This window comes from Myxocyprinus asiaticus, chromosome 3 (assembly GCF_019703515.2).
Source record: "Myxocyprinus asiaticus isolate MX2 ecotype Aquarium Trade chromosome 3, UBuf_Myxa_2, whole genome shotgun sequence".
Classification (NCBI taxonomy): Eukaryota; Metazoa; Chordata; class Actinopteri; order Cypriniformes; family Catostomidae; genus Myxocyprinus; species Myxocyprinus asiaticus.
The window spans coordinates 2,434,674-2,454,567 of record NC_059346.1 but is presented as its reverse complement, the minus strand read 5'-3'; the positions used below and the strand labels follow the sequence as shown (position 1 = coordinate 2,454,567).

The following is a 19,894-nucleotide window of genomic DNA, read 5'->3' as shown; positions in this document are numbered from 1 at the left end:
ATTTCATTTTTGGGTGAACTATCTCTTTAAGCTCTACAGACAATTTTGTCAGTCACCACAGAAAATAACTCGTCTCTCAGTTTGTAAAAGCGCATGAACAGTAATGCACTTAAAGTTGAAGTGTACAGCACTGCTTAAAATATATACTAACTTTGAAAGTCGGTATAACCATAACACAGAAACAATGTGTCTGTTTAGTTTCTTTTTACTGAATACGTCTAAAACATGTAAGAGCTTTAAAGATACTGTAAGCGAATGTTTAAGTACTAGAACTTCCACCAGACTTTAGTGATGATGGGTGCTTTTGAAACACTGCTTCATGAATCTTCAAAACCTTAAAGGGGTCATGACATGAAGAATCAAATTTTCCTTGATTTTCCATGAATTTTTGACATATAAGAGGTCATTGAACTATAAAAACATACTGTAAGTTTCAGAGCTCAAAACGTCCTCCTTAATAGAAAAAGAGCATTGAATTAAACCAAACTGCAAAAACAGCTCGTTTGGAATTCATGGCACTTGTGATGTCACAAGGACCAAACACATCTGCATATGCAACGCCTATTTTTCATCATTGCACCCTTGGCCCTGCCCACTTGTGCTCAGTCTGTCACACAGGTAAAGAGAAACTTACACAGTACATCTTCATGTGCCTATCTGGATTTAAATGTTTTTCTACATAAACATGCACAGCTTTGACCGTTATCATACATCAAGACGCAATGTCAAGTTATAACTCTAAAATGGAGACCCCCCATTGTGTTTCATTCAGCTGCACTGTCTTGCGGTTGTGTTGTTTTGAAGGCGTCTTGGACCGTTTTTGCACCCATCTGTGCTGTTTTTAATTGTTGGTCTTTTGCAAACATACACAAATTTTAATGTGTTTTCAGAGATGTGCACCGCAGTACAAACACAACTTTCAAAAACGCATCTCATTCTGCTGCTGCTCACTGACTGGGAGAAACACATGCGATCTGTGTGTAAACAAATACAGAAGATGTGAAATGTGAAGACCAGCATCTCTGATTTGGCCTGTTGAAGCAGCCCAACACCGCCACCATGGACTGTTTACGTTCATGTATTCAGAACATCTCAGCGAGGATTGTATGTTTTCGGCTCATATTATGAGACAGTCACAGAAACTGTTATTGAAGGATAGGGCAGTTATAACACTATTGAACTGGAAATCTTGACTGCTTGAGTGCACAGTTTAACCCTTGTGCGACCTTCGGGACATTTTTCTCTTTTTCATTTTTTTTTTTTTTTATCATTTTGGCTGTGTTAATGCCAACGGCATACATTTTGCCAAAGGTGTGTATTTTTAGGGGAATTTTGATATTTCAACCTCAGTTCCTATAATACATCTATAATACACTGTGTACACAAAATAGTTACACTCAGGACCTTCAGGACAAAAATGTCCCCATTGAAACCCATTAAAACTGTCAATATTTGATCCCAGTGTCATTAAAGCATAAAATCATGAATTCTATGATATTATGCTTTCATTCCGGAGCCCTGGCTTCAAAATGTAAAGTTTTAATATTTTCCACCAGATGGCGCCATTTTTCTCATGTTTAGCCTATGGAGCAAATACATGCTTTTTTCCTATTTTCTGTTTGCTGTATCATAGAGCACTGCAGGCCAATTGAATAAATGATGCAGCTAAAATTGTGTGTGTGTGTGTGTGTGTGTGTGTGTGAGAAAAACAACAGTGGCATTATGTAAACAAACTGGCATTTAAAGGGTTAAAATCCTGAAAATGAATGAATATTTGGTAGTTATGATCAGGACTGATGTTGGTTAAAAACATTAATTGAAAGTGGAAAATAATATTAATATATTATATTATTATGGCAGTTTTTTGACGTGGACATTTTTGTCCTTTAAGGTCCAGAGTGTGAGTTTATTTATTTATTTATTTATTTAATCTGACACTGCACAAAAAATAATAATGCATCAAAATCAATGTTGTTGCTAATCACTGACATATCCCAGACTGTGATAATACAACATAAAAAAAATCCCCTTAATATTTGGAAAAGAATTCATGTTTTGTGTTTTGTTTTTTTGTTTTTTCATAAAAAACAACAGTGGCATTATGTAAACAATCTGGCATTTAAAGGGTTAAAATCCTGAAACTGAATGAATATTTGGTAGTTATGATCAGGACTGATGTTGGTTAAAAAATGTAACTCATTGAAAGTGGAAAATAATATTAATATATAATATTATTATGGCAGTTTTTGTCCTCAAAGGACCTTTGAGTAACTTTTTTTTATTGATGCACAAGGGTAAATATGTGTTAGATGTGGGTTATATGTTAATCTTGAAATTTAGTTTTATAAATGTTGTGGTCTTGTGGAGTTTATTCATTTTCTTCGGATTGCATTTCAAATATGGCTGTATTGGAAGGGCTGCGCGATGTTAGCCAATCACAACAGTGGGCATTTACATTGAAGTCTTAAAGGGCACTTCATTACATATATATATAGAAAGAGTATGTCATGACCCCTTTAACAAACCATTTATTTCGAAACAATGCTTCAGAGCGCGTATTAAACTGGCCAAGCAATATTTCACCAAACGGTGCTTCGCTACATCTGTTTCGAAACATTTCACGGGACACTGATCCCTGAATCAGTGTTAAAAAAGCCTGTAAATGATCTTGAGTCAGTTTAGCAATAACTTAGGTACATTAAATCAGACTAATTCAAACAAAGAGATCTGTTTGTTTTACAAAAAGTGAATCTGGAATCGTAACGCCTACACACTCTTTATTCTATGACGTAAACCCAATTTCGCTCTGTTTCACATGCTGCACACTGGCTGCTCTTCAGTCTTCCCATAGCATGTACACTGTGACCAGCAGATGTCAACAGTGAATCATTTTGCAAAGATTTGAAGCAGAGATTATCTAGCAGAGATGGGCCACTTCTATAAAAATGAATGGGAGAAATTGGAACGCCCAACCAAGAGAATCTAGCGCCCAATGGTCAACGGATGTAGAAAGGAAGCCCCGCCTTATAGGTAAAAGAGCCAATCACCTTTTAGAGTCGGACATCGCCTGTCAATCAACTCAACAATGTGCATGCGCATTAGCTATACAATCTGGGAAAAATTGCATTTTGTAGTGTAATCTGAGGTAAGAAGAAGCACAATTTAGGATTCCGGTGCTGTCAGAATTTATTGCTGATTTGAAGTGGGTTTTTTTTGTTGTTGTTTTTTCAATTTGAAATGCCCAATTCCCAACGCGCTCTAAGTCCTCGTGGTGGCGTAGGATGAATCTCAGTTGCCTCCGCGTCTGAGACCGTCAATCCGCACATCTTATCACGTGGCTTGTTGAGCACGTTGTCATGGAGACATAGCGCGTGTGGAGGCTTCACGCCATCCACCACTACATCCGCGTTCAACTCACCACGTGCCCCACCGAGAACGAACCACATTATGGCGATCACGTGGAGGTTACCCCATGTGACTCTACCCTCCCTAGCAACCGGGCCAATTTGGTTGCTTAGGAGACCTGGCTGGAGTCAATCAGCACGCCCTGAATTCAAACTAGCGAACTCCAGGGGTGATAGCCTGAAGTGTGTTCTTTGATCGTAATCTTGACAAACTCTTTAGTAGATTTTGGTCTTTCTCCATTCATGTAGATAGGAGCTGCACTGTCATGACTGGAAATAACCTCCCGAGAGCGTTCCAAAGATGACCGACAGTCGACAGTGGACTGCTAGAAAGACTTTGTTCAAAGTCTCAGAAAGCTTCTCTCCCATTACTACCACTATGGTTCCAAAACTTTTCCCCCACGGCACTCCAATCACTGAAAAATAAATACATTTAAAACACTCCTTTATTTAAAAAGTATTCTAAAGAAAAAGAAAAGTACTTCAACTATTCACATCTTTAATGTGTGATTATTAGATATACATACAAATTCGATACAGTCAGAGTTTGAGTGAAAAGTAGAACTGAAATGTATTGGGCTTACAGCTACTAAAATCATCCAGCCGAGGACAGTGAATGCTTTTCTCTTTTTCTTGTTAATACTGCTATTATTAGCCTACATTAGCATTATGTTGGACAATGATCATATTGAACCGTTTTGAGTTGAGTTGAGTCTTCGCTTCTCTAACCACAAGGTGTCGCCAAAGCCATAGTTTCTCTTTTTCTTTCACTCTTTTTACATAATGGTACGTTAATGTATTGGCGAAGCCAGTGCCACTGAGATTGTAGGAAAAGCAAGTGAGCAGGTGTGCTTTATTGAGTATATGGTAATCTCACATCATTGGCTATCAAGTGTGTGACTCACAAACACACAAATTAACAAACGGCACAAAACAAAGCTATAAAAAGATGTCTTTACAGAAGGCTACATTAGATAAAACATTTGATACAAGGGGATGCTGTAAAAATAAAACAATAACAATAATATGACACTTCCTACTTCCTGAAAGCATTTTCCTCATTTTCTAAAGATAAATGTCCAAGGGCTGGAACTGAACTGCTGAAGGAACATTCACAAGTGCCATTTAGAGGTTATTCATGCTTTGACGTGGGAAATTATATTTCCAGCATTGCATACAGTTGTTTTTAACCACTAATGACCTAAGACTGCTGGACTGTTTTTTTGTTGGCACAGACTGTTGTGTGCTGCCAAAGATATCTTTCCTTAAAGGTAGTGGTGAATCATGAATTCAGGAATTACCGTGATCCTTTTGAGTTCCTGGTGGGCTGTCCCTGCTGTATGACTAATAACTGAGTAACTTGCAATATCATGTATTATTACACGGGTCTCTGGAATACGCAATTCTGATTGGTCAATGGCGCCATCTAGCAGTCTGATATTTCTGATTAAACCGCACATCCCGCGATTAAGACATATTGGACCGCAAGTCATCTTTCCTACTTCTCGTATCATTGTGCGATCTCTACAAGTAAGCGAATAAAATAATTCCAACTCATTTATCAATGTTGCATGTCCAATTATTTATTTATTTGGTTAGTAGCCATGTAATAAGTGGGATCATGTACAGTCTGCAAGTTGTTAAGGGGTCCTTAATTAGTTACTTCTCAACGTAACATCATTATGAAAAACTATAGCTCAAAATATCAAACACACCAGTGAATTTTATATATATATATACAGCTCTGGAAAAAATGAAGAGACCACTGCAAAATGATCAGTTTCTCTGGATTTACTATTTATAGGTATGTGTTTGAGTAAAATGAACATTTTTGTTTTATTCTATAAAGTACTGACAACATTTCTCCCAAATTCCAAATAGAAATATTGTCATTTAGAGCATTTATTTGCAGAAAATGACAACTGGTCAAAATAACAAAAAAGATGCCGTGTTTTCAGACCTCAAATAATGCAAAGAAAACAAGTTCATATTCATTTATAAACAACAGAAATCAATATTTGGTGGAATAACCCTTGGCATGCTCTCTACCAGTCTTTCACATTGCTGTCGGGTGACTTTATGCCACTCCTGATGCAAAAATTCAAGCAGCTCTGCTTTGTTTGATGGCTTGTGACCATCCATCTTCCTCTTGATCACATTCCAGAGGTTTTCAATGGGGTTCAGGTCTGGAGATTGGGCTGGCCATGACAGGGTCTTGATCCGGTGCTCCTCCATCCACACCTTGATTGACCTGGCTGTGTGGCATGGAGCATTGTCCTGCTGGGAAAACCAATCCTCAGAGTTGGGGAACACTGTCAGAGCAGAAGGAAGCAAGTTTTCTTCCAGGATAACCTTGTAAGTGGCTTGATTCATGCGTCCTTCACAAAGACAAATCTGCCCGATTCCAGCCTTGAAGCACCCCCAGATCATCAAATATTGATTTCTGAACTCTTCCTAAGTTAAAACATTAGTATTGTGTTGTTTAAATATGAATATGAACTTGTTTTCTTTGCATTATTCGAGGTCTGAAAACACTGCATCTTTTCTGTTATTTTGACCAGTTGTCATTTTCTGCAAATAAATGCTCTAAATGACAATATTTATATTTGGAATTTGGGAGAAATGTTGTCAGTACTTTATAGAATAAAACAAAAATGTTCATTTTACTCAAACACATACCTATAAATAGTAAATCCAGAGAAACTTATCATTTTGCAGTGGTCTCTTAGTTTTTTCCAGAGCTGTATATTGTTTATTACAGAAAACCCGGCTGCCCCATTCAACTGACATCTAAATTGTAATGCAATCTTCTACATCTACCATATTCAGTGACAGAGTATAACTTATTTTATGAATATGTTTGGCAAGTTTGCTTACAAATACGCTCCAAAATATAGATAGATAGATGACAGACAGACAGACAGACAGATAGATGATAGACAGACAGACAGACAGATAGATAGACAGACAGACCGATAGATAGATAGACATAGATGATAGATGATAGACAGACAGACAAACAAACAGATAGATAGACATAGATGATAGACAGACAGACAGATAGATAGATAGATAGATAGATAGATAGATAGATAGACAGACAGACAGACAGATAGATGATAGATAGATAGACAGACAGATAGATAGATGATAAACAGACAGACAGATATATAGATAGAAGACAGACAGACAGACAAACAAACAGATAGATAGACAGACAGACAGACAGACAGATAGATAGATAGATAGATGATAGATAGCTAGATAGATGATTGACAGACAGACTGATATTTGTTTTTATTGTTATTAATTTTGCTAACATGTAAAAGTGTGCAGCATGCACTGTGATGTAAAGTGTTAGGAGTGACTCTCAATATCAGAGGAATGTGTGATGGGAGGGGCCACCAGACTCTCATCCTGTCCATTGATAGATAAATAAGTATATAAGAGCTGATCACTCAAAAGGGTCACATTAATTCCAGTTTCATTGCTGGTATCACAGGACATTCACAATGCAGTGTCTGCTTTCATCTTATCTTCTGTCATTGATTCTGCATTTATGCACCGGTGCAGGTGAGTCCACAAGATTCATTGTAGCCTATAATGAAAGATGCTGCAAAGGTGTGTGTATGTCTTTAATGCATTATATACGCAAATCCAAGTTGTAATGCGGTGTATTTAAAACTGAAAATATATATGCTTTAGATGCCTTGCAGGTAACATTAACGACCATGTTAATTTGTACATTATGCATTTCGTGATCACATTAAATTGAACTTATCTTAGACACTAAATGTATTAGTACTGAAATGTTTTTTATTTATTTATTTATTTATTTTTGTGCAAAGTCGCATTATTATTTTCATTCATGCGAAACGATGCATTAATACATTTTAATTTAATTGCGCAAACAATAAGGTTTACAAATTGCTTCTATGCTTTTTTGAGAGTGGATGCAAATGATTTTACAGCATTAAATAAGCGGGTGATTAACATATCTAACTTTAATTGTTTAACAATTACTTTAGAATTCAAGGCAGTTAAAAGCGTCACTCGTTCACAACAACTTCAGGGAAAATAACAGAAACCGATATTTGACTTTATCATGTTTTTATCATGCATTATTTTATTTTTATTTTTCACAAAATGGTAATATCTACAATAAATGGATAACAAAACAAAACCGATCATTATATTTTATTCAGAAACCAAAATAAGGACGCCTCCACTGTTTGCCGATTCATCAAACTCATTTAAAAATGTAATTAAAGTTGATAAAAAATCAAAACATAAATTTAGTTTTTTTTTGCTAAATTAAAGCATTTGCATGTCGGAGTATACATTTAAATCTAATATTAGCCGATTTAAATAGCAATTTGTTTCTTACCTATGCTGTCGGAGGGTTATTTATCTTATAAATGTATACATTTAGCAGCAGGACCTTCGCTGTCATGTGATGCACAAACCTCGTATCACCTAGAAAAGTCCATGAGGGAAAAATAAATCCTGTGCACTGACTCTTCCTCGTCATCTACAGGAGGAAAGAGGAGCTTTCCCTCAAGGACACGCTATCTGTTCTGTATGACGGCGTTATAGTGCCACGAGGAAAATAAATTAATTCTAAGATTTCGAGAATAAAATCAAAATTATGAAAATAAAGTCATCACTACGAGATTAAAGTCATAATATTTTGAGATTAAGTCAAAATTATGAAAATAAAGTCATCACTACAAGATTAAAGTGGTAATATTTTGAGAATAAAATCAAAATTATGAGAATAAAGTCATCACTATGAGATTAAAGTGGTAATATTTCGAGAATAAAGTTAAAATTATGAGAATAAAGTCATCACTACGAAATTAAAGTGGTAATATTTTGAGAATAAAATCAAAATTATGAGAATAAAGTCATCACTACGAGATTAAAGTGGTAATATTTCGTGAATAAAGTTAAAATTATGAGAATAAAGCCATCGCTACGAGATTAAAGTGGTAATATTTCGTGAATAAAATTAAAATTATGAGAATAAAGTCATCGCTACGAGATTAAAGTGGTAATATTTTGAGAATAAAATCAAAATTATGAGAATAAAGTCATCACTATGAGATTAAAGGGGTAATATTTCAAGAATAAAGTCATAATTAAGAGATTAAAGTGGTAATATTTTGAGAATAAAGTTAAAATTATGAGAATAAAGTCATCACTATGAGATTAAAGTTGTAATATTTTGAGAATAAAATCAAAATTATGAGAATAAAGTCATCACTATGAGATTAAAGGGGTAATATTTCAAGAATAAAGTCATAATTAAGAGATTAAAGTGGTAATATTTTGAGAATAAAGTTAAAATTATGAGAATAAAGTCATCACTAAGAGATTAAAGTGGTAATATTTTGAGAATAAAGTTAAAATTATGAGAATAAAGTCATCACTAAGAGATTAAAGTGGTAATATTTTGAGAATAAAGTTAAAATTATGAGAATAAAGTCATCACTATGAGATTAAAGTGGTAATATTTTGAGAATAAAGTTAAAATTATGAGAATAAAGTCATCACTAAGAGATTAAAGTGGTAATATTTTGAGAATAAAGTTAAAATTATGAGAATAAAGTCATCACTAGGAGATTAAAGTGGTAATATTTCGAGAATAAAGTTAAAATTATGAGAATAAAGTCATCACTAAGAGATTAAAGTGGTAATATTTCGAGAATAAAATCAAAATTATGAAAATAAAGTCATCACTACGAGATTAAAGTCATAATATTTTGAGATTAAGTCAAAATTATGAAAATAAAGTCATCACTACAAGATTAAAGTGGTAATATTTTGAGAATAAAATCAAAATTATGAGAATAAAGTCATCACTATGAGATTAAAGTGGTAATATTTCGAGAATAAAGTTAAAATTATGAGAATAAAGTAATCGCTACGAGATTAAAGTGGTAATATTTCGTGAATAAAGTTAAAATTATGAGAATAAAGTCATCGCTACGAGATTAAAGTGGTAATATTTTGAGAATAAAGTTAAAAATATGAGAATAAAGTCATCACTATGAGATTAAAGTGGTAATATTTCAAGAATAAAGTCATAATTAAGAGATTAAAGTGGTAATATTTTGAGAATAAAATCAAAATTATGAGAATAAAGTCATCACTACGAGATTAAAGTGGTAATATTTCAAGAATAAAGTCATAATTAAGAGATTAAAGTGGTAATATTTTGAGAATAAAGTTAAAATTATGAGAATAAAGTCATCACTACGAGATTAAAGTGGTAATATTTTGAGAATAAAATTAAAATTATGAGAATAAAGTCATCACTACGAGATTAAAGTGGTAATATTTTGAGAATAAAATTAAAATTATGAGAATAAAGTCATCACTATGAGATTAAAGTGGTAATATTTCGAGAATAAAGTTAAAATTATGAGAATAAAGTCATCACTATGAGATTAAAGTGGTAATATTTTGAGAATAAAATCAAAATTATGAGAATAAAGTCATCACTACGAGATTAAAGTGGTAATATTTCAAGAATAAAGTCATAATTAAGAGATTAAAGTGGTAATATTTTGAGAATAAAATCTAAATTATGAGAATAAAGTCATCACTACGAGATTAAAGTGGTAATATTTTGAGAATAAAGTCATCACTACGAGATTAAAGTGGTAATATTTTGAGAATAAAATCAAAATTATGAGAATAAAGTCATCACTACGAGATTAAAGTGGTAATATTTTGAGAATAAAATCTAAATTATGAGAATAAAGTCATCACTATGAGATTAAAGTGGTAATATTTTGAGAATAAAATCAAAATTATGAGAATAAAGTCATCACTACGAGATTAAAGTGGTAATATTTTGAGAATAAAGTCATCACTACGAGATTAAAGTGGTAATATTTTGAGAATAAAATCAAAATTATGAGAATAAAGTCATCACTACGAGATTAAAGTGGTAATATTTTGAGAATAAAGTCATCACTACGAGATTAAAGTGGTAATATTTTGAGAATAAAATCAAAATTATGAGAATAAAGTCATAGCTACTTAGAGCTACATAGTTACTTTATGTGCTACTTAGATAATGATGCTTTTGGGAAACGTGCTGTAGTAAGTACAATTTAAGTACTACTAACGTTCAACTTAGAGCTTCGGGAAACCCAGCCCAAGCATCACCCACGCCGAGCGGGACTGTGCTAACATCTGTCTGGTTCTTTCTCCAGAATTAATTCAGTTCATAACTGCTGCAGTGTCTGGATCCCAATAATAACTTCGTGCTGATGTGCCAAAAGATGAAAAAGGATTTCTTTGTTGCTAAATCCTATACTAAAGTATGATTTAACTAAATTCAGTCGTTTTGATAATGACGCGCTGTTTCTGGTCATCTTGACTTTATTCTCGAAATCTTACATTGGTAATTTTTTTTACGTGGCTCTAAAACGCCGTCGTATTTCCGCTCCTCATGTAGGACTAGCTTTTTAATCATCTAGAACGCATTCAGACTAGTTTCAAATGCAATATGGTCGAGTCAAGGCACCAATAACACAGAGAAACATCCCGATGCGGCAGCTTTCATTACTGGAGCCACACCTCTATTCAGGGCGCAAATTATACATTGACTTTCAGCGGGGTTGACTGTAGGACATTATCAACACGAAATCTGATGAGGTTTCTTTTGTGCAAACCAAGATGTCTTCTTGGTGCCTCAAATGTTTAAAATTGTTTTCAAAATGCTTACGTTTTGTGATGTACTGTATTTATGATGTGTAAGTTTATATTAAAGTGAAGAATAATGGTAGTATTAACATTTTGCCAATGTTTCATCCAGTAATGATTCTGACGCAAAGTGCTCAAACAGTATACTTTCACTTTGTTTACCTTGTCAGCCAAACTGATTTCTGTGCTGAAAGTTTCTATTTAGCTCCAATTGACATTGCACACTCTGACTAACTTGTAATTAACTTTTACATTACATTTATGCATTTGGCAGACACTTATATCAAAAGCAACCTACAGTGCCCTTATTACAGGGACAATCCCCCTGGAGTAACCTGGAGTTAAGTGCCTTGCTCAAGGACACAATGGTGGTGGCTGTGGGGATTGAACCAGCAACCTTCCACTTACCAGTTCAGTGCTTTAGTCCACTACACCACCATTTAATGTTTGAAAATGTAGGCTACTTTTAAGCCCCCTTGACACCTGTGGTCACTGTGCCAAGACACCTGAGTGAAATCACCTGACACCAGTTGATTAAAAAATTCACTGAGCAAAAATGGTTCAAAAAAGAGACGTAACGTTATGATGTTCACACATTTAAGGCCGAAACATAATCATGCACAAATACGCAAACGCGAGCGCTTGGCCAATGCATGGCCAACATGTGGTCCCGTTGTACATACACTATGTGCGCTCTTGCGTTGCGCTGGCGGTTACAAACATCAGACCACAAGTCCGCAATAGATTTTTTTATACCAGTATATTATAGCTCCATTTCCGAAACCAGGAAAATGCTTCCTTCAGAGGCAGGATGAAAATAAGGTAAAAAAAAAGAGGAAAATCTGTTATAGCACCCCTTGTGGCAACGCTGAGAATGCAGCGTGTACTTTGAGCACAGACACATTTCACAACGCAAGACACATGAAATCGAGCTTGCTTAGCAAGGTGCGTCTGCGTTCACGTACTTGCATAGAGTATGTTTGGGCCTTGAAATGTGACTTCAGTGTCCAGATACTATAGCTTTGTCAATAAAATGTCAATACACCTTATTCACAGTAGCGCCATCTTTGATTATTGGCAGGAATAACAACAAGGCTGTAAAGCCTGGTTTATATTTTGGAAGAAGCTGAACTTTTTTCTCCTGGACGAACTAAAGCACCCTAGGTGAACGAAGCCGCTGTTTATAGTACGCGCTACATCGTTTAAAAATTTGTTCGTTTAGGGTGATTTCACGGTGTTTAACGTACTGTTCCAGCCACAAGTAAAACCAATAATGCAGGTTTTTCTCTCCGTGGACCACCGCTTTTAGCACTGTGTCGCTTCTTTGCTTTATTAAACTTGTCACGGCCCCTTTCACTTTTAAAAACTCAGTTCTCTCTACATTCATTTGTCGTGGCCGTGCTGTCTTTGTAGAGTTTGTGTTGCAAATCATGTAAAAAATTATACTTCTGCACAATCTCGGAGAGACAAGCTTCAAAGTTTTCCATTTTAACGACCTAGGTCACAACTCCTCAGCTGACATGCACGAAGCATCCGGTCCAAACCACACCCACGAATAGTTTTAACCAGTCATCAACGCTCTTTGACCAGCCGAGTTCTCTTGGGTCAAGAATTTCAGAGATGTCAGCGAACAGGAGAAATCTCACCAAACGAACAACAAAAATGGCACTGCATTTTGTCATCATTTTTAGGCAACCTAAGCGAAGCCTGTTCGCCCAGTAAGTATAAATTAACCTTAAGGGATAGACTTACCATCTTTTAAATGACATGCACTGTAAAAAGCTGTCAAAAAGCTCCTAGATCACATCTAATTTTCTGCAACTCGTGAGTTTTTTGTCCACAAATCTTTCAAAAGATATTTTTTTCAATGTTTCAAGTCAAGTCAAGTGGGTTTTTATTGTCATTCCTCTATATAGCTTATATAGATTGGAATGAATGTTACTCCAGGACCATGGTGCAACACAGAACAGTACGCAAAACTACATAAAGTGTAATACACAACAGAGTTCAGGACAATAAATACACAGAACATAACAATAGATACATAGGACAATAAATACACAGAAATGAGCTATAGACTGTAAACTATTTTGTAGTGTAGCAGCATATGTATAGCATAATTATATATATATATATATATATATATATATATATATATATATATATATGTATATTTCGGTATAGCAAAAGTATAGCATAAATGAGTTCCATAATAATAAGTGACTGATGCAGCTTTGTAAAGTGCAGGTGTACAATGTTTTTGAGTGATACTGGGTTAGGTGTTTGACTAGGCCAGGTGAGCATTGGGAGGCAGCAGGGTGTTGAGTAATCTGACTGTCTCAGGGAAGAAACTGTTGCGGAGTCTGCTGGTGGTGGCACAGATGCTCCTGTACCTTCTGCCAGATGGCAGGAGGGTGCAGAGTCCATGAGAGGGGTGAGAGGGGTCGTCCGCAATACTGGTGGCTTTGCGGAAGCAGCGGTTGTTGTATGTGGTGTCGATGGTTGGTAGAGAGTCTCCGATGATCTTTTCAGCTGTTCTCACAATTCGCTGTAGGGTCTTGCGGTCGGAGGCTGTGCAGTTCCCGTACTACACGGTGAGACAGTCAGGATGCTCTCTATCATCCCTCTGTAGAAGGTGGTGAGGATGGGAGGGGGGAGTTTGGCTTTCTTCAGCCTCCGCAGGAAGTGGAGGCGCTGCTGGGCCTTCTTGGCTAGGCAGGTGGTGTTAAGAGTCCAGGAGAGGTCCTCCGACATATACACACCAAGAAACTTGGAGCTTTTGACTCTCTCCACAGTTGATCCGTTGATGTGCAGTGGTGAGTGGTCTGCTTGGGTCCTCCTGAAGTCAACAATCATCTCTTTAGTCTTATCAACATTAAGAAATAGATTGTTGTCTCTACACCATTCTGCGAGCTGGTTCACCTCCTCTCTGTACGCTGACTCATTGTTGCTGATGAGGCCCACAACTGTAGTGTCATCAGCAAACTTGAGGATGTGATTTGAACTGTACTTTGCAGCACAGTCATGAGTCAGCAGGGTAAAGAGCAGTGGACTGAGCACAGTGGAACGATCCAAAAACACTTTAAACAATTTTACAACCCATTGACGAGACTGTATGTTTATCCCTCACAGCCTTGTTGTCATTCCCACCAAAAATCAAAGATGGCACTGCTGTGAATAATGTCAAAAATGGATTTGATGTGCGTCTTGACTGCACAAAGAGGCGTCTCAAAACTAAGAGCCATTTTCAGATATGTACTGTATATAAGCACTTCAAGATAGAACTCACACATTATTGCTTTAATCTTCATATTGTAGTTCTGGTAGCTGATTATCAGTTAATTAACTGATAAGTAATATGCATTGGTGTAGTCGACAGGTGAAATCTGGGATGGTAGATGGAAACACCATTGTGCCCTTGATCAACAGATGTGCCCTAAGGTTACTCCAGAGAGACTGAACCTGTAATAAGTGAACTGTAAATAACTTAAAGCAGATTTAATTAATTAATTATCTCAATAAAATGTCAACATGGCTCATAAATTGCACGTTTAGTGGTTGCATGGACTGCTGTGGTAGTAATTGATGTAAGCAGTAATAAAATAAGAGGAAGCAAAGTGAGCTTGCCTTTACAATAAAGGAATAGTTCACCCAAAAGTGAAAATTCTGACATCATTAACTCATATCCTCATTCACATGTACATTACCTCACCACACAAAAGGCAGAACGATAGGGACTGACAGCCTTAGTCACCGTTTACTTTCATTGCACCTGTTTTCCATTCAATGTCAGTCCCTAACATGCCGTCTAATATTTCCTTTAGCGTTTCACGGAAGCATAAACTCATACGGGTTTGAAACAACATGTACATTTTGAGTGAACTATCCCTTTTAATGGGTACAGGGTGTGAAAGCCTGGGATACATGCAAGCCCCAGAATTTTTTATGAAGCCTATTACATTTCAGCAAAAACAAAACTGATGGAAAATAGCAAAAGTGGTTCACGTCATATTTCTTTTTTTTTTTATTCGGCTAAAGCTATTTTCTTTTGTCCAATAATATTATATACGTATTAAAAAATTATTGTCTGCATAGTTTACATTGCTGTATGGCACCATACCAATTGAAGCTCTGCTATAGCATGCAGCGTTGTGACTTTTTAAAAATTCTGTGAGTGTAGTCAATGCAGATAGTGTAATATGCACCCCTGACATTTTAATCACTCAAGAGGACAGATTTAAGATCCTGGAATATTTACATGCTTGAATACTAATGAATTGCATAATAACAGCTTGTAAATGCAGTCTCAAACCAAATGAAATGAAGGAATGAAGACATAAAGAAAGAAGATGTGAATGAAACACTTTCTCTCTTCTGCGGAACACAAACACTTTTTTTTAAGAATTTATGAGGTGTTTTTGTCCATCCAGTTTAAGTCTTACAACATGATACCAGAGAAATTATGTATGGGAGAAATCATAACGTGAGCCAATAACCTTTTTGATAGAGACATAGCCTGTCAGTTTACTTGATAAAATGCATGCACATTAGTTGGATCAGACTTAATGTCTGTGTGGCAGCGGGGGCGTGGTCCAGCGTCTGTCGGGAGAGAGAGAACGGTAAGGGTGCATACACCTGAGCTAAATTATGACTAACACCTGTCTCTAATTACAGTGAGATTGGGGAGAGCGGCATAAAAGGACCATGCCAGTGCCAGATCAGGAGAGAGAGTCTAGGTCGAGAGTCTTGCTGTGAAGCTGATGTGTTATTGTGAAGCTGATGTGTTAGTGTGAAGCTGATGTGTTAGTGTTAAGCTAATGAGTTAGTGTGTAGCTGATGAGTTAGTGTGAAGCTGATGAGTTAGTGTGAAGCTGTAAACCAGAGAAGTGGTCAATTAAAAGTTCCCTACCTGTGCTTGAAGAATCCAGTTCCCGGTGTCCTTCCTTGTTACACTGGTGCCGAAACCCGGGACCTAATTTGAAGACTGCACGCCCCATGGAGTCCTTCCCGTTGTCCGACATCATCAAGTCCCTCGCCAACCTACATCACACCCACCAACAGGCTCTGCTTGAACTCCGCCAGGATCAAGAACGCCGCTTCCATGAGGTCCTTAGAGTTCAGGCAGAGGACCGGCAGGTCATTCGGCGCCTTCTCACCCAGGAGAAAGCCCTGGCAGCGACCCCAGACAACAGCAGCCCCCTGCCCCCACCCATGCTGTTGAAGATGGGGGTGGAAGACGACCCTGAAGCCTTCCTGAACATGTTTGAGCGAACCGCTGAAATCTGGGGCTGGCCGCATGCTCAGTGGGTGACCCGGCTCATCCCTCTGCTGTCCGGGGAAGCCCAGCTTGCAGCACAACAACTGCCAGGGGCTAATCTCCTGGTCTACAGTGACCTGAAGAAGACCATCCTGCAGTGGGTCGGCTGGAACCCAGAGCAATACCGTCAACTGTTCCGCTCGATGGAGTTGGAAGGGGCTGTTACCCGTTTGCCTTTTCTCAGCGGCTCCGTGATGCCTGCCAGAAATGGCTGCTGGCGGGGGACCACGACGTCGAGGGAGTGGTCGACCAAGTGGTGCTGGAACAGCTGACCCACCGGCTTCCAGATGGGATTGCGGAGTAGGTCCAGTGCCATCACCTGGCATCGCTGGAGGAAGCGGTCCAGCTGGCGGAGGACCATATGGCGCCATGCCCAAGCATGGAGGAGAGCCCTCTCTCTCTCTCTCCCCTCCCCCTGTGTTTTCTCCCGTCTCTTTCCACTCCCATCTCCCCTCTCACTCTGTCCTCTCTCTAGGCCCTTTTCCTGCACCCTGGAGGCATGGAAACCCGCTGCCAAAGCCGGCTCCTCGCTTGCACCGGTTTATCCCTTTCCCGGAGACTTCAGGGTCTACCCACTCTCCCCCTCAGGCGGATGTACCTGCCCCCACATATGTGAGTGTAGCGCCTGGGCCGGCCTGCTGGCATTGCGGGGATCCCCGACGCACCACAGGCCACTATCCACCAATGCTTGGTTCAACACGAGGCTTTGGGCACAACTAAAAGGGTGAGGGTGAAATGCGTACATGGGGATATTCACAACTACCCTGTGGTGACCCTTGTTATTAAATTTAAGGGAACAAAGCATAGAGTGGAGGCTGTGTTTAGTTCCCGCCTCACCCATCCGCTGATTTTGGGGACTAATTGGCCTGAATTCAGAAATGTATTCAAGGGAATATGCGCAGATGGGTCCTGCACAAAAGCGACGAGATGTGAAATGTGTGACGCTCTGGAAGGGGAGGCGGAGCCGGGGTCGTCTTCATCAGCTCCATGTCAGGATGACATGAGGGGGAGAGAGGCTGCAGCCCCTCCCATCCTCAGGGGATTTCCCGAAGGGGATTTTCCTTTGGAACAGTCACGAGACGAAACCCTCAAGCATACTTTTGACCAAGCGACAGTGATCGATGGTCAACAACTCCAGCCGAATGTCGCACTTTCATATCCTTATTTCACAATTATAAACAAGCGGTTGTATAGAGTGACGCAGGACGCTCAAACAAAGGAAGATACAACCCAGCTCTTAATACCGTGGAGCAGTCGGGAAATGGTGTTCCAGGCGGGTCATCTAGGGGAAAGAAAAACACTGAATAGCCTAATAGCCTGTTTTTATTGGCCAGGCATCGGCGGCGATGTCCACAGGTGGTGTGCGGCACATCAGCTGCACACCACCTGCAGCTGGTCAGCTGGTGAATCCACTGGCCACTTCAAAAGCGCCATTGCGCCTTCTTCCGCTGATCGAGGTCCCCTTCGAGAGAATTGGCATGGACCTCGTTGGGCCATTAGAGTGATCAGCACATGGACATCGCTTTGTATTGGTCCTAGTGGAATATGTAACGCGATATCCGGAAGCAGTGCCTCTACGCAGCATCTCAGCACGTAGTGTTGCGGAGGCACTCTTCAAAATAATCTCCTGGGTGGGGATTCCGAAAGAAATCCTCACCGATCAGGGCACAACCTTTATGTCACATACACTACGCAAGCTTTACGAATTATTGGGCATTAAATCGATCCGCACCAGCATTTACCATCCACAAACAGATGGCCTGGTGGAACGATTTAATAAAACCCTTGAAAACAGGATTCGTAAGTTTGTGCAGGAGGATGCTAGAAATTGGGACAAATGGCTTGATCCCCTGTTATTCGCAGTACGAGAGGTCCCGCAAGCCTCCACTGGGTTTCCCCCATTCGAGCTGCTGTATGGGCACCCGCGTGGCGTGCTTGATGTCATATGCAAGTTTGGGAGGAGGGACCTTCGAACAGTAAGAATGAAATTCAGTACATTCTTGATCTTAGAGCAAAACTGCACACCTTGTGGCAACTAACACAGGAGAATTTGCTCCAAGCTCAAGAATGACAGAGCCGACTGTATAACAGGGGAACTCGGCTAAGGGAATTTGCACCAGGAGATAAGGTACTCGTATTACTCCCTACATCGAGCTCCAAATTACTCGCCAAGTGGCAAGGACCCTTTGAGGTCACGCAACAAGTGGGGGAACTCGATTATGAGGTAAAGCGAACTGATAGAGGGGTCACCCGTCAAATTTATCACCTCAACCTCCTGAAATTGTGGAGGGAGGTGGCCCCGGTGATGTTGGCTATGCAGTTCCAGAGAGGGCGGAGCTCGGGCCGGAGGTAAACACAAAACACAATCACGTCACCCCAGTCACTTGTGGAGACCACCTCTCGTCGTACCAACTCGCAGAGGTTGCCAAACTACAACAAGAATTTGTGGATGTGTTTTCCCCTCTACCGGGTCGCACAAACCTCATCCAACACCACATCGAGACTGAGCCGGGGGTGGTGGTACGTACCTGTCCCTACCGATTGCCTGAACATTAAAAAAAATAGTTTGGGAAGAATTGGATGCAATGCTCAATATGGGAGTAATAGAGGAATCCCACAGCGACTGGTCCAGACCGGTTGTTCTGGTGCCTAAGTGCAACGGGTCTGTACAGTTCTGTGTGGATTATAGAAAAGTCAACACGATGTCTAAATTTGATGCCTACCCAATGCCTCGTATTGATGAGTTGCTCGATCGGTTGGGCACTGCTCATTTTTACTCGACACTGGATTTGACAAAGGATTATTGGCAGATCCCCTTGACACCAATTTCCCATGAAAAAATGGCTTTCTCCATACTGTGTGACACTTCCGTTTGGCTTGTTTGGGGCTCCGGCCATGTTTCAGCGCCTCATAGACCGAATCCTGAGACCGCATTCAGCATACGCAGCATCTGAGGGCAGTTCTGAGGGTGGGTCTCACAGCAAACCCTAAGAAGTGTGTGATTGGGTGGGTGGAGGTATGGTATCTGGGGTTCCATTTGGGCCATGGGCAGGTGTGTCCCCAAATTGACAAGACGGTGGCGATTGCGACCTGCCCGTGACCCAAGACCAAAAAGGGGGTGAGACAGTTCCTGGGGCTGGCTGGCTATTATAGGAGATTTGTGCCTAACTATTCGGACGTCACCAGCCCGCTGACTGATCTCACTAAAAAGGGAGTTCCAGACCTGGTCCAATGGACGGAGCAGTGCCAACAGGCGTTTTCGCAGGTTAAAGCCGCAGTTTTTACATGCGCCTAATTTCTCTCTCCCTTTTGTATTACAGACAGACGCTTCAGACAGAGGGCTGGGGGCCGTACTCTCACAGGTGGTGGAGGGGGAGGAGCGCCCGGTGCTGTACATCAGCTGCAAGCTCTTCTTGAAGGAAACAAAGTACAGCACCGTAGAAAAGGATTGTCT

General features: G+C 39.2%; 1 protein-coding gene across 2 annotated transcripts in view; it reads left to right on the top strand.

Moving 5' to 3' along the window:
* The first annotated feature begins 6,857 nt into the window (after positions 1 to 6,857).
* Positions 6,858 to 19,894, top strand: part of LOC127423577 (carbonic anhydrase 4-like) — a 32,683-nt gene continuing 19,646 nt past the window's right edge. The window contains exon 1 of one of the 2 annotated variants that reach the window (XM_051668010.1): positions 6,858 to 6,977. In XM_051668010.1, coding sequence (XP_051523970.1) covers positions 6,917 to 6,977 — 61 coding nt within the window. In that variant the 5' untranslated portion in view covers positions 6,858 to 6,916. The remainder of the gene's footprint in view (positions 6,978 to 19,894) is intronic. The other variant, XM_051668020.1, reaches the window with a different exon arrangement.